Source organism: Mus caroli, chromosome 15, assembly GCF_900094665.2.
Source record: "Mus caroli chromosome 15, CAROLI_EIJ_v1.1, whole genome shotgun sequence".
NCBI lineage: Eukaryota > Metazoa > Chordata > Mammalia > Rodentia > Muridae > Mus > Mus caroli.
Genome location: NC_034584.1, coordinates 3,755,101 through 3,771,015, shown reverse-complemented (window position 1 = coordinate 3,771,015; position 15,915 = coordinate 3,755,101). Strand labels below are relative to the sequence as shown.

The following is a 15,915-nucleotide window of genomic DNA, read 5'->3' as shown; positions in this document are numbered from 1 at the left end:
TATATATATATATATATATATATATATATATATATATATATATAGTAGTTATTGTATCATATAAGGTACTATAATGGCTTAAGGAGAGTTCACTCTGAAAATATCTCTGTTAGAATAGGTAAATGGCCTCTTTATACCCTGCCCTGACCCTTCCCTAAGAAACCCCTTGTAGGCTCTTTTCCAAAAGGTTAACCTGTACACAACAAAGACTTAAGGATTGATGCATGTGAGCTACTCCAAAAACATCCTGCAAAGGAATACATTTGTTTATGTACTAATAAACATTTGGACACCTTAAAGAGAAATGTTGTCCAAACACAGAAAAATAGGATCAATATGTTAATTCTCCAAACTAAGGTATGCACACCATACTGAACCAGTCTGTCTCAAATGTTCTCAGTTATGAAATGGGGATGGCTATAGCAAGAGTATCTACCACCAGGGACTGCAGTATAAACTAAACTAGAGAGTGCATAGAAGCATTTAGAAGAGGACCTGCTGGTCACTGCATTGACACTAGCCACTATTATTACTGATGAGAGAAATAAGCTTCCCTAGTGGGCTTCCACTGGGCCCTGTCCGAAAGGCTGAGAGGGCCACAAACTGCAGATTCTACTGGCCCCTTCTTGTACCTGCCTAATAGAAGAAGAAGCCATGGTCCTGGCATCTAGAAGTGTCCTCTCTGTACCTGTCCATATATGCCCAGAGAAGGCTATATAGACCATCACGTTTCTACCATGAGAATGACACACCTACCCCAAAGCAAACAGCCCTGAAAGAAAACAAGTCTCTGAATCTCTGACAGGACCCACATTTTCCTTCTCGTGGTTTTACTCATCACAGGTGTCTGATTTTACCAAAGGAAGAAAACTCTAAATTTTATAGGTAGACATTTTGTACATGGGGTGTTAGAGGGATTATTTGTAGCAGTCATGGAAAATATAAAAGATGCCAAAATTGAGAGTTAAAGAGTTCAGTAGTGTTTGTTATATTTAAATGGCTTCTGGGGTTTGTCTGAGAGAGCATGGCATACTTTTCTTTTTCTAAGCAAAGAGTAACTGTTTATGGACCTCAGTGGTAACAGGCATGCTGTTATGAACCTATTAAAAGATGAGTCTTGGAGGAGTGTCTAGTTCAGGCTCAGGAGTAGCCTGTGCCTTCAGAAACGTGGGTTTGGAGTTAGGGGAGATGGCTCAGTTGGTAAAGCACTTGATGGGGAAGCATAAAGACCTGATTCTAACTCCTCAGCACTCCCTGGAAGCCTGGGATGACATCAGGTGCCTTAAAATCCTGGGCCTTGGAAGGTGGGGGAAGGGAAATACTGGGGCTTGTAAGCCAGCTTGTATTGTGGAATCAGTGAGCTCGGGGCTCAATAAGAGATCCTGAACCAAAAGATAGATAGATAGGTAGATAGGTAGATAGGTAGATAGATAGATAGATAGATAGATAGATAGATAGATAGATAGATAGATAGATAGATGATAGATAGATAGATAGATAGATAGATAGATAGATAGANGATAGATAGATAGATAGATAGATAGATAGATAGATAGATAGATAGATGATGGAGAGTGACTGAGGAAGACACCTGATATCAACCTCTGTCTTACACACAAATAGAGACATGTGTGCATATATCAGCATGAACTCTTAGATATGTATGTCCATGTGTGCACATAAGCACATACATACACTGAAGAATGAAACTTGAATTTGGGGCTCGTCCTTCAGTGTTGGCCTTAAATCTGATGGGTTGAAATAGACTTGCCAAGCTTGCTTCTGGTGCTGACCGTCTAAATATAAGCTCTGGTCTTATGCAAACAGTTAGCTTTGGGGAATTAACGAAAGAAGGAAGGAGCATGTTATGATCTTGTTAGCCCTGTGTTCTGTTGCAGAACTTAGTCTGGATTAGATATAAAGTGTTCACATAGTGGCTCTGGGACTCTAGGCTCATGTCCAGTGCATAACAGATCTCACTAGAATGACAAGACTTAGGCAAAAGCTAAGGGAGTGGGCCATGGCACAGAGCACATCTCTCTTTTCTGGAATATCAGGCTAGAAGCTGATAAACCATTGGTCACCCTACATGTTGCCCTAGTATTCCCTGCCAGCTCTGAAATGAAAATACTATTTAGGAAAAGGAAACTTTGCAAAGACCAGGAAGGCTTTGCAGGAAGGTGTATGAGAGGTTTCACCTACATCCCGTATCTCCTCTCCTGTGACAATGACTTGGGAGGGCTAAAGGGGCTCTGTGACAGTTTCTTCAGGTTTCAGTGGGCACGTAACTGTGGATGGTAACCTACATGCTGCTAGGATGTTGGGCATCCTTTTCCATTGGAAAGGTTGGGGGGAAAGGCAAGGGAAATCAGCAGTGACCATATTCCTTAGAGCGGGAAAACACTGAGACACTATAAGCTGGTCAGATCCAGAGCTAGAAAGACCAAGAATGCTTCGGACGCCCTCTGCGGTTGTCAGAGAATCCTGCCTCATTCAGCAAAGGGGTTCTTCTACATTTAGCAGCTGGAGCTTCTCCTACTTCATCATAAAAGTATGCTTCAAAAGCAGCAATATGCTCTGAACAGCGGCACAGAAGGTTAAACTAGTTTTGGCTTTTTGTTTTGTTTTGCCAGGATATTGTGTGTGTGTGTTCTTGCCTATGATATTTTTCCTTTAACCTAGTCTTCCTGTGTAGCTGTGGCTGGCCTGGTATTCACTCTGTAGTCCACGGTGACCTTGAATTAGTGACACGCCTCTTGCCTCAGCTTCCCAAGTGAGGCAAGCATTACATGTAGGTCCTCTGTGGTGTTGTTGTTGTTGTTGTTGTTGTTTTAAGCAAAGGGGCAGACTATTGAGTCAAGACCCAGAACCAGACCTCACTGAAGCCACTCCAAGAACACTTCAGTCAGGAGGAAGGTGATTTTTCTCCATCATTACTCTGATGCCTCAGGGCTTTAGTCAGGACATCTGTCACTTCTCCTTACCATTTGATAGAACACACACATACATGCATGCACATTCGTGCACGTGCCCATTCATGCAAACACACATACACACACACATACACCCTACAATTTCTCCATAGCATTTGCAGCTGCACAGAATCAAGTCTTGAAACATCAACCTCAGACTCAATGAAGCTAGGGGGATCTAGGAGCCCTCAGCTCCACCCATCACTTCCATCGATTCAGGAGTCAACAAAACCATAAGTCTAGGCTTCACTGGTCTTCTTGCCTCTGATGTGAATACTCCCAGTTTTAGAAATCTTTCCTCACCAAACAGCAGTGCCTCTTGCAATATACTACTACAGCCCCACCCCATCTCAAGAAGGATGTCAGAAGCTAACCTCCACACCGTTTCCATCACAGGACCTCTCCTTCCTCCCTTCTCCCTCTCATCACACTTTCTCACCCACCTAGGCTCTCATCCCCTCCATCAGCCTGTGTCTAAATAAGTTGCCAAGAGCATAGAGCTGAGCCTTTCAATGCATCTGGAAAGGGTTTCAAGGTCTCTTAATGACTGATTTGTGCATGGCATTCTCCCTTCACAGCCTCCTCCACACTTACAAACACATGTGTGTGCACGAGACCGGAGCTGGGGTCTGTGGTCAAATAAATGTGGATAAATATGAGTTAAACAATTAAAGCTGTTACTGCAGTATACAGTTCTCACCTCAAAGGAATGAGAAATTATATTTTTACATATAATCACTATTGCTATATGTAATATTATGTATAGTTTAATAGTTTATTCTGGAGCTAAGAGTGACATGACCCAGAAGCACAGGTTCAGGTTACCCAAAATGCCCTGTTCCAGTGTGCTAATAGTTTCTTGAGTTATTTATAGTTATAGGGGAAAAAGATAAATCAAAACATTATTAAAATTTATTGGTGGGAGTATCAGCTAGGTGGGTTACAGGAAAGCAGGAATATTCATGTTATAGTTTTCAGACGCTATCCGATGATATTTCTGGCTTCTTGCTTGGTGGAACCTAAGGTTCTGTTAATGTTTCACAAGGTTTCATGTGCTAGTCACCAAAACTTCAGGTCAGGTACAGAGAGGGACAATGGGGGACAATTAATAAAGATAGCCCAAACCAAGATTCTGGCTTTACAAGATTTCAGCTCTGCACAATCAGAAGTTCCGATATGTCGATCAGCCTTGTACAATCTTTTACATGGGTGTCTTTCTTTTTTTTTTATTGGTACATTTGGTTTTTTTGTTTTTATCGTTTTATGGAGAACTTCAGTTCACACAGCTCACTCACTCTTCCACAAGAATTCTAAAAGCCTTTGCTGTATTTGGAGTGCTTCATGAGTGAGCACAAGGCACAGTTGTTTTTCCTGGGGTTCACCCATCCCCATAAGCAAACAAGTCACCCAAGAAAATAGCTTGTTAGCTGCGATGCCTGCCCTAGAAGAACAGCTAGGACACAGGTGTTGCAGAGTCAGGCTGGCCACTAGATGGAGACATTTCTCCATGGCAGGTGGACTGTTTGCCACAACCCAAAGCCTGAGCCTAGGGCATAACATTCCTGAGCAAGGCTGGGTCTTCAAAGATCCTTCTTCCCTGAGCAGTGCTGATCTAACACTCGGTCAGCACTTGGGATGCTTTGTGCTGAACTTAGCAGATTTGTATATTGCTGTAGCTGATTTGGGTGATTAAAAAATATTTTTTGTTTCGTTGTGTAGGAAAATAGCTTCAGTAGATATAAACCCAGTTTAAAAAGACTATTCATAAAAACATGTTACTAAAACATGTAAGTCATGCATATTGCTGGGGATTTATTTTCTTAGGATGGTACATCATTAAACACTGGAAAAATGGGTATGTTTGTGTTACATTGGTCTTTAGTTGCAGGGCTAGTTGGATGGACAAAGATTGTGTGTGTGTGTGTGTGTGTGTGTGTGTGTGTGTGTGTGTGTGTAAAACCTGCGAAGTCAGGTTATATAGACCTTATCCAAAATGACTTGACTTTTTTTAAGTTTGGGATATTTACATATACATAAAGAGATACTCGGAGGATGGGACCCAAATCTAAGTATGAAGTTTATTTGTGTTTCCAATATATACTCTTTCTAAAGAACCTGGAAGCAATTTTCTGCAGCATTTTTAGTGTGCCCACCTTTTGACTGATCACTCAACTATGGTCTCAAGTGTGAAATTTTCCAGATGTCAGCACTTAAAAAGATTCAGTTTAGATTTAGGGATTGGATGTGTTCGGCCTTTACACTAAAGAATTATGGACCAAGTAAACTGCCCTTGAAGGGTACATCTGCCCTGAGAGCTAACCATCTGATGAACCTGGTCGTTCCCTGGCCCTGAGGTGTACCCAGAAGCAGTGCTGCCTACCAGCCTCGTGGGCATTGAGACTGTGAGTCCCTAGAACCCTCATGGTCCTCTCTGTCTAACTTCATGAGTGTGTTGAGAGACCCGACCTTCCAACTCTTTATCAAAAACATCAAATCTCTCTCTCACATGGCAGGTTCTCTTGGGTCGGGGTGTATGGGACTTGCACTCTTCATTGGCAGTTTTTGCATCACCCGGCATCACGTGCTGTCACGTACAGATGCGAGTGAATGGCGAGGCATTTTCATTAATACATGAGTCAGGCCATGGCAGCGAAAGAATGAACACAGGAAAGGCTTGGTCTGAAGGTTAAGTTAAAGTGTAAACATGTTTACAATAAAGCCTAAACCATGAAGGTTGGGAAATGAGCTCAATAGTCTCTTCTGGAACTGGTGGTTTTTTTAATGGAACAGCTCTTTTACCTGCGTGCCTTCATGCATTGACTAACTTGAGGGCATTGTCGTGGTACTTAATGGCGTGGTTTCTGGAGACTGCCTTACCCTTAGTTAATTACAAGAAAACTTGGTTTTTCAAAATTCAAGAGAGAAGGTGTGGCTGGTTGGTTTATTGTTGCTTGATCGCATGCAGCCTGAAGAACACTTCCTAGCCAGCAGGTAGCAAGCCATTTTTCAAGGTGTAGTAGAAAGGAGAGCTGGAAGTAGTGTCTCGGGAGTAAGGATAAATGTCTCTAGTTCTCTGCCACCCTCAAGTGCAATAAACTTAAGGGTGAACAACATCAATTATTCCCTGAAGAAATGGCCAGGGCTTCTTGCCGCAGCCTGTCCTCCATTCTGTGGTGGATCTTCACAAGGCTTCATGAAGCAGGAAAACCTGGCTCCCAGTGATCTCCTCTCTAAAGTACCATGTCTGTGAGTGCTGACTCTTCTTTTCTCTTTCATGCTGGCACCTGGCAGAGTGTGGGAACCACTGCCTCAATAGTAAGTACAGTAAGGCCTGGGAGAGATTGAACCGCTTGAGCTCCTGCCAGAGCCTCCAGCTTTGGCTAGGCCCTGAGCCCAGCGCAGCCAACGGCAGGCAGAAGGGAAATGGGGTGAACAGGAGTGGGCATCAGACACAACAACCAAGGTACCAGGGATCTGCCTTCCAGCATGGGTATCCAAGCTGGCAAGTACTGAGGTAGGGTGTTAGCAGGCAGCTAGACTAGACTCCACTCTTGCAGACAGATGCCTCCCGGGGAGGTGCGGGGGTGGGGGGGGGATCTGTTTGCAGATCGGACTTGGCATGATCATTTCAAGAAGTCCAAAGAGAATGATGTCTGTTGGCGACAGTCCCACACACAGGGCCAACAACAGCAGCGATGGGTCCTGGCTGTACCTCTCACCCTGGAGTGAGAGGGCCCACTGGGGCCTTCTTGGTTATGTTTAGCCGAGGGTCAGTCTCCTATGCCAGTCAGCTTGGGCATCTTCCACTTGCTTCCTTATCAGCCCACAGTTCCTGAAATAAGGGGCTGGCCCCTCGACCAAGAGCTCCCACCCCCTCCTCTTTTTCCTCTCCACCCTTTCCTCTTCCTCCACCCTCCACACCCACCCCACAGTGCTGCTTTGAGTCCTGGGGGCGCATCCCTCTGGTCCTTGCTTCTCCTTTGCTTTCCCAGGCCACAGTGTCTCTGCTTTCCTGGCCCATGGCTGTCCACCCACTAACCTTTCTCTCTCATTCTCTCTGTATGTTTAAAAGTCAAGTTGAAACTCTCCCGCTGCTCACAGTCAAGTGATAGGTCTCCTTCCCTGGGTGTGGAGTCCTTAGGCAAAGTCGTCTTTGTATCAACAACGTGTGTTCTTGGAGTTATAGTTGTCTCATAAAGCCAGTTATTCCCTCATTTTACATACTATTTTTTTCAGTGTGAGATCTACTCTGCCTTGGCTTCTTTAAGCTGTTATTTCTGTATTTTTCCAAAGAGGAAAGCAGGGGGGTAGTGTGGTTATTTCTCTAGCAGAAATCCCCCTCCACACACCCTAATGTGTTACACTACACACGCCTGTTCTTTTGATGTCTATGAAAGGGTGATTTCTCAGGAGGACCAAGGGATGGGAAATGGGGAAGAAGGAAATTCGTTTCTAAAATACTGGAGAGTAGGAGGTGGGCAGAAACCAAAATTGAGGCAAGCCACTCTGGTTCATGGTCTGTCTGAGTTCTAGCTGGGGGCGATCTCGATGACCTTGTTCTGAAATGGGAATAGCCAGGCCTACCCTTCCTGTGCTTCTCATGAGCCTGGAGTGAGGGCTTCGCCAAATCTCACCCAGGAGGATTTAATGTTGCCCGAAGCTTGTCCGTTGCACTTCTCAGTCACTCATATCAGAGCTGGGGTCTTCAGAAGATGATCCCCCAAATAAAGAGCCCCGCTGGGCCCTGTTTGGGGATGACTTTCTCTGACTCCTTTGGCAAAACTCTGGGTTATCCCCAGCTGCTCTCCACATGGCTCCAGCTCCCCTCCAGCTTCCAAGAAGCTCTGGGGACAGTTCAAGTTTCAGCACATTGCAAAGCCTTCTCTGCAGAACGCCAAGGCTGGTGACAGTGGCCGCCAGGCTCTGGAGAAAGGGGAGAGGGGCGAAACCCCTGCCAGGCCACTGGGCCAGGCTGCCATGAGCCAGGCCAACCACATGCACAGCCAAGAGGAAGGGGCTGACAAGCTGTCAAATAGCACATTCCACAGCTAGCTTTCCTGACGTCTGTGAGTGCTGAAGTCGAAGGGGGGTAGGGGTGCGCGTGTCTCATAAGCTCCATTTTCTGTTCTGTCTCAGCTATTACAGAAGCCATTGAGATCCCACAGTTCATTGGCCGCAGCTACCTGACGTATGACAACCCAAATATCCTCAAGAGGTAATGAGCCCCGCACAGCAGCTTGCTTATTCCCTAGATGTCAGTTTCTTAATATCACTTCATGAGTTTATCCTTATCGTCTGTGCCAGATGATAATTCTCCCCATGGGCTGGGGGGTTGGGGCGGGGGTGAACATGAAATAAACATAGAAACAAGAACAAAACAAATAAGCAAAAACTTGAAGGCATCAGTTTTCCAAACAACCCCATCGTAAACTCTCCAATCCTTTTCTGGTCAAAGGGCCTGGAAGAATGTCACTTGCCCCTGGGGTTTCCAGTGTTCTAGTTTGAGAGGCAGAAGGAACTGGATGCTCCTGAAGCTGGAGTACGATCACATCAGACACCCCCACCTCTGACCTTAGAGGGGGTTCTTAGCGCTCTGCTATTCTGTGCCATAGCCTGCAGATCTGCCTGGAGCCAGTCATGGAAACGGTTCAGCTGCTCCCAACCAAACAGCTCAGAGCCACTTCCTGCCAGGCCAGTACCTATGTCTTCAAATGTCCACTGTCCTCCAAGGCTCTGCCCCGTACAGTGAAGATTGCTCACTTCTCTTGGTGTGGACAGAAGAGTATAATATAAGGACAGAAGGCATGATACAAATGCTCCAGTTACAGCTTTTGTTCCCTGGGGGCAGGGACGGGCTAGAATTTCAAGCAGCCTGTATATGTGGCAAGGATGGAGGTTGGCTCTTAAAGCACCTTCCATTCAGCCAGGCTTGCTGTTGGCAACTTCAGTTTGTCCCCAGTCCTTTGACAGTGGAGATGTTCATCGGCCTTTAATCACCAGAAAAATTGTTGTAGAATTTGTCTTACAAATATAAGAAAAATATAAATACATATCTTTAAGGTCACCTTGCTTTAGGATAGAACTTAGAATATTGAGGAGCAAGACTAATTGAAAAATCTTTTACTGGGCTGTTTAGGGTGACTGTAGGCATAGCAGACTACTGTAGTGGTTAGATTAAGGATGGCCACCATAGTCTCATATGTTTGAATGGTTGGTTTCCAGCTTAGGGGCTGTTTAGGAGGGATTAAGAGGCATGGGCTTGAGGGAGGAGATAGACCCGGCTTCCCTTCTCTAATCATGGGTTCTGTTTGTTGCCTTAGAATGAGGATTTAGATGAGAAGCATCCCCAGACAAGGTGCACCCTTGTCTGCCTCTGCCTCTTTCCTACCAACAGTAGAAAGTCACTCAGCACCCCTGCCCCCAAAGCTGAGCATTATGAAAGGAGTCCGAGTCTTTGGTCGCTAGTGCTTAGCCAGAGGCTGCCAACTGCCAAAGGAGCTGGAGCTGAGGTGGCAGGAGATAGAGAAGCCTCAAGTCAGAGCAACTCTGCTGGAGCACATGCATGGGTGTGTGTGGACAGGCACATGGACACCTGTGTGAAGCCATCCAAAAGGACGTGGTCATGATCTACTTCAGTTTAAAACCTTTAGAGCATCACATAACATAAAACTCAGCTTAAAACGTCCTAAACAGGAAGAAGATTTCGTAAAGTGTGTACAACCTTCATACAACTGGGCTGATTGATCCAGAGGCCCTGCAGCATCCTCAAAGACCCAATATCTCATCCATGTTTGCCATGGTACCTTCAGCATAGTCCCTAGCTTCCCATAGGACACTCAGGAGATGATTGTCAAATTGGTCAATGTCCTGTAGAAGCAGAAAGGACTCTCGCTATAGAGAGGAAGCTTTGGCAGAGCCCTCCTGGTAGATCAGACAAGAACTTTTGTGTCTATTCTTAAACCAAGCATTGATAAGAGAAGCCAAATTGGCTTAACTGACTGATGCCAGCCCATGTTGCCAAGGGAGCAAAGAAGCATAACTCAGAGTCAGGGACCAGCAGGTTCCTAAAGAACCGCCCAGGGTTGACTTGTCTGTAGCTAGCCTGGTGGCCCTCTGCATGAAGGAGACAAGCTTGATGCTTTCCTCTCTAAGTCAGGCTATAGTGAGCCTAGACAGAAGTGCCCTCCCCTCTTCCTGGCATTCACTACTGAATGCACTGTACAGTTCTGAAATTAAGCATGCAGGAGACAGAGCTATGGTCCCACCAATGGGAGAATGGAAAGGAAAACACTTTCTCTCTGCTCTTCTTACCAGAATGGGTAAGAAAAAAAAAAAAAAAAGAACTATCTGTGCCCTTTGCTCTCATATGTTCCTACTGTTTATTTCCCACCTGCAGACTAGAACCCACGGAAGTGGTACCGGCCAGCTTGTGAAAAATCTAAAAACCTAAACTCCAGGAGCCTTGGCTTTAGGTTCTAGCAGTGCCTTGTTAATGGGAATATTAACTTCTATTTCCTCCTGCCTTACCTTTCGCTGGAGACCCTCGGGCCACATCAGATAAATGCTGATAATTTTCGCCAGATGAATTTGTAAACTAGCCTTAGGAGCTTATGGGCACACAGAAGCCTGGGGGGCCCTCTTCCCAGAAATGCAGACAACCCGGAAGCCATCTTGCTTGGTGTCCACTGTCCTCAGAGCTGTGTCATAGCTCCCTTCTAAGACCAACAGCCACTAAATTTACCCCCTTTGAGGCCCCAGGTCTTACCTATCCCCCCCTCACCCCCACTCCACTCCAGAAATGCCACCAAGGACAGTCACTGCTGCCTTTGCTGGCCTCCTACTGCCATGATTGCAGCCCAGAGAAACTTCTGATTTGAGCCTTGTGGCAATTAGGAAGCCCACTTTCTGCTCCCCAAGAGCAATCAAGTAACAGGGAGGAAAAGAGAAAGTCTAGTGTATAAAAGCCACCTGCCCAGGACTGTGACATTGTCCAAAGTCTTGCTTCCATAATGTCTGTGGATTGTGAGACTAGCAGGGGTGGTGCTCCTTGTACTTGCCAGGTGCGTGTAGGTGCAGAGAGGCCAGATTATCTGCACACCTGGTTGCTTAACGAAAGGCAAGCAGGGATGACTCAAGACAGATGTCCGTGCTTGATCTCACGGACTCCATCAATTGTGCATTTCCTTCAGGGTGTCTGGATCGAGGTCAAATGCGTTCATGAGGTTTAAGACAACCGCCAAGGATGGCCTGTTGCTGTGGAGGGGGGACAGCCCCATGAGACCTAACAGCGACTTCATTTCCCTGGGTCTTCGGGATGGAGCCCTGGTATTCAGGTAACTTCATCTGGAAGGTTTGTTTTTTTGTTTTGTTTTGTTTTTCTCTAACAGTGCAGCAATACAGGGAGGGATGTAGGAGTCAGCCCAAACACACTCCCCTGGAATTGACAAGAGCTGAAGGCTCCAGCCTCATTCCAGTCCCCTGATCTTTTTTTCCAATGTTGACATCTATGCCCATGAGGCAAATTTACACCACTCTCCATTTTTGCCAATTTGTTCCAAGTTTTATTAGACTACTGTCATACTCATTTGTCTGTGTATTGTGTCTCACTGTATTTGGGGCAACCATGGCACTCTCTGGTAGCTTCAAAGGAGACGGTTTGGCACAGTCTCAATGGTTATTAACTGGCCTGCAGAGCAATTCTGTGCCCCTTGTCTACTGTGTCCCTACTGTATGCTTCCCTCCTGTGAACTAGAAGACATGGGAGTGATACTGGCCAACTTGGGAAGATCTGAAAATCTACACTCCAGGAGCCTCTGCTCTAAGTTCCATCTGCTTCACCTTAGCTATGAAGCCTGAGGGCACACATGCTTTGTGGTGTTCTGCTGCAAGGAGAAGGAGGCAGACTCTTGTCTCCACAGAGCAGCGCCACACCTGGATCTTTGTAAATTCTTGAGTGGTATTAATAAGGCCATCCCAGAAATGCTTATTTTCTTTCTCTTGCCCTTCCTTCCTTCCTTCCTTCCTTCCTTCCTTCCTTCCTTCCTTCCTTCCTTCCTTCCTTCTTTCTCTTTCTCTCTTTCTCTCTTTCTTTCTTCTGTGCATTAGTGTTTGCCTGCATCTTGGTGCTATGTCTGTGAGAAGGTACCAGGTCCTCTAGAACTAAAGTTATGAACAGTTGTGAGCTGTGTGTGGATGCTGGGGATTGAACCTGGGTCCTGTGGAAGAGCAGCCAGTGCTCTTAAACGCTGAGTCATCTTCCCCAGGCCCTTACTTTCTTTTTGAAAGATTAATTTCCTTATATTATTTTAATTTGTGTGTGTTCCTGTCTGTGTGAATGAATACTATTTTTGTTTTCTTTCTGAAACAAGGTCTCACTATGTGGTCTTGGCTGACTCTGGAACCTTTCTGTATAATCCAGGTTGTTAAATTCACTGAGCTCTGTCTGTCTCTGCCTCCCGAGCGCTGGCATGAAAAGCATGCCCACCCTGCACTTCTTACATCTTTTAAATGAGTTCATGTAGCTCTCCATCTTGTGAACTGGATGGCTATGCAACAGTTAAAGAATTACCTGGTCAGGCAGTGGTGATGCACATCTTTAATCCCAGTACTTGAGAGGCAGAGTCAGGTGGATCTCTGTGAGTTCAAGGCCAGTCTGGTCTACTGAGCTAGTTCCAGGGCAGCCAAGGCTGTACAAAAGAAGTGCCGTCCTTGAAAAAAAATCAAGAAACAAAACAAGCAAAGGTGAACACTTTCTCCCCTTCCCCCGACTATCTCCTTACCAAACAGAGCAAGAGCTCAATTTCTTAAAAGGTAGGGGCTGTCTTGTTAAGTATGAAAAGCCAGGGCATCAAGACTATAAAGGTGCTTGTCACCAAGCAAGAGTGCCCTTGCAGAACTTGTTAGAAACGTCAATTCCCAGGCTGCAGCCTCACCTGGCTGCATTTCCCCACAAGGTTCAGTTGTCTGCTGAGAGCCTCAGCCTGGCTCTGGGTCGTTAGCCCCACGTGGAGGTATTATTATTAGGGATTTGTTAAGCTTTGACTCCTAAGGGAGCACCAAAATGAGGATCCCTGAGTGGTCAGCAAATAATAATAATAATAATAATAATAATAATAGTGATGAAATCATCAGAATTAATTAATTCCGGGGCTGCTATCGGTCATGTGCTGATAGCCAGCTAGGCAAGGTTAGCATGAAGCTATCGAGTTTGAAGAGAAGACATTTTGAGGGGAAATGTGACTCCCCTAACATCCCACCTGCTCTGTGATTCAGCCTTGGGATGGGGGACATTGTCGCGGTGGTACGTGGCTTATGAGCAGACACTGACAGGTAAGGAGCAGCAATTCTCCAAATTAAGCCTTCTCCCCTGACCTGTGATGTGACCCAGCACTGCTCCCTACTCTTTGTGGCCCCAAGGTCAGATGGGGAGGCGCTCTTCCCACCCCTGTCAGCTCGCTGCTTCAAAGTCATTTCTTTGTGGTTTTCCTGTGGTTAACCTCACTCAGGCCTCAAGTACTTGAGTGTGCCCAGAAAAGGGAACTGAAACAGGAGCTGAGAAGAGGGCAGGGTATCCCAACTCCCCCTCAACTGCCAGCTGAATTCAGTGCATGGGGACCTGAGCACACAGGCCACCAGGCTCCTACCAGCTCTTCTCTCGCCCCAGGCCCTGGAGGAGCCTCCAACCACCCGTCTAACCCCCTAGTCTATCCTCAACTCACACCCTAGGTTACTGTTTCTTTCTCAAGTAGCTGAAGTTGTCTCTGTGCTTTCTTGTGTTCTGTATAAGATACACTTCTGGAGCCCAGGTAGGGGTAGAGCTGGCACCCATATCTAGATCCACCTATTGCTGCTCACTGGGCACTTCCGTCTGGGTAGTTACACATCCATCCACCCCACAGGGATGCACCGGAAAGGCTACGCTGAGCTGGGAGCAAGCAGGTTTATGATGTATGCAGGTAGTCTAAAAAGCCAAGCACACAGTGAGTCACCGTCACTAGCGAGTTTGTCCCCTACGTAGATTCCTGGGCTTGCCCACCCCAGGCTCTGATGGAGTTAGTGTGGGATTTTATTGGCAGCAAGCACCCAAGGGTTCTAGAAAGCCCACCCTGAGAAACTGGATCTGAAGTGGCTTCAGGGTTCCACATCCTTGATTCCCATGGCTGTGTGATCTCACATAAACTGCCAACTTCTCTCAGCCCCTGGCTCCTTGTCTGTGAGAGAAAAGGCTGGTTCGGAGGCTTTGGTGGGAAGGTATGGCTACACACGCCCGTCATCCAAGCTCTTCTGAGGTGGAAGCAAGGTTAGGAGTTCAAGGCCACTTTCAGATTCATACACTTGATCTTAACCAAAAAGCCGAGAAGTGATCCATTTTCAGATTCATAATGAGATCTATAGGCAATGTGTACTACTACAAGAGCCCTCGTCTCAAAATAAAACAACAAAAATTAAAAGGATAAATAAATCAGAACAAAATATTCTGTCCTTGAGGAACTTGCATCAGGGAGGTCTAGAGTGTACACTATTCTCCAGGGTACACACACTCACTCTTAAGGTCGCAGTGTTTCTAATACAAACAGGAGAGAGACCCTGAGATAATGTGGTATACTCGAGTTTCTAGACTTCTAGCCATGGTGGTTTGAATAGGTTTGGCCCCCATAGCCTCATGTGTTTGAGTGCTTGGCACACAGGGAGTGTCACTATTAGGAGGTGTGGCCTTGTTGGAGTGAGTGTGTCCTTGCTGGAGTGGGTATGGCCTTGTTAGAAGAAGTACATCCCTGTGGAGGGAGAGCTTTAGGATATGTGTGTGTGTGTGTGTGTGTGTGTCCCGCCTTGGTGGCTAGTCTGTCAGCCATTGGTACACACCACACTGGGTGACTTAGGGCTCAGTAGTGAGAGTCAGGGAACATTGCTAGAGCAGCAAGTCAAGCATGGAGGACTTTATTGGCTTGATATCTAGGCATACTTCCTGTGCAGTGCACATCTGCTCAGTGGGCAGTCTGGGGAAACTTACAATATGTAGAGTCAGATGTGTTGATGAATGACTATGATCTCAATACTTGGGAAGCAGAAATGGGACACTGGGGGATTTGCAGGCCAGTCTCTGCTACACTGTAAGTTTGAGACCATGTATTTGGTGCATATAAAATAATATAGGGACAATATGAAGAGATGGCTCTCTGCAGGTCCTGAAATTATGGAGTCTGGACTGTAAAGTTAAGTCATGAAGAAAATAACTGATTTGCCCCACCTAAATAATGGTGGGATTTTTGTCTGCCAACCTCTATTTGAACTCCCTTGTGCATGCCCTGTCCCTTCAAGTAAGAGAGCCAACGGCTGCAGAAAAGAATGAAGCCCACCCTTGTTTCACCTGGTTCTAATGCAATGAAAGTGTTTCAGCCACAGGAACACAGACTGCCACACTCAGGTGTGGCTCCCTACAGTTACACATAGGTCACCTGACTGCAGGACCTGGGCATTCCTGACACATTAGTTACATGTTTATCACCTTGGGTTCATGTCTCCACAGGGCTGCCCTCCCAGAGGAGACCTCAGGAAGTTAACTTGTCAACCTCCTGCATAAGATTCACCAAATCCCACAATTTTGGCATGGTAGCATTATTTATGTATGCCCTTCTGTGTCCTGTGTTCGTCACCTGTCTCTATAGTCCTGCAGGGAAAGCTTCTTGCCCATATTTGAGAGAATTAGGCAAATCATCTTAGGTCACGGAGCTGGCAAAGTTGACAAGGCTGAGGATCTGGGCAGGTCTGTAGAATGTGAATATCCATGCTCTGCCAACCATGTTATTTGGCTCAGCCAAGCCACATGCAGTGAGTTAACTAATCTCTCAGCTCTGCTTCTGCTTCATGGTCATTCCCCACACTTATTTACACTCTGTGTGTGTGTGTGTGTGTGTGTGTGTGTGTGTGTGTGTGTGTGTGTGTG

At 46.0% G+C, this 15,915-nt stretch overlaps 1 protein-coding gene across 2 annotated transcripts in view; it reads left to right on the top strand.

Moving 5' to 3' along the window:
- Positions 1-15,915, top strand: part of Egflam (EGF like, fibronectin type III and laminin G domains) — a 177,763-nt gene that overhangs the window by 153,962 nt on the left and 7,886 nt on the right. Inside the window, exons 18-20 of one of the 2 annotated variants that reach the window (XM_021183286.1) lie at positions 6,264-6,287; positions 8,109-8,187; positions 11,162-11,305. In XM_021183286.1, the coding sequence (XP_021038945.1) occupies positions 6,264-6,287; positions 8,109-8,187; positions 11,162-11,305 (247 nt within the window). The remainder of the gene's footprint in view (positions 1-6,263; positions 6,288-8,108; positions 8,188-11,161; positions 11,306-15,915) is intronic. The other variant, XM_021183287.1, reaches the window with a different exon arrangement.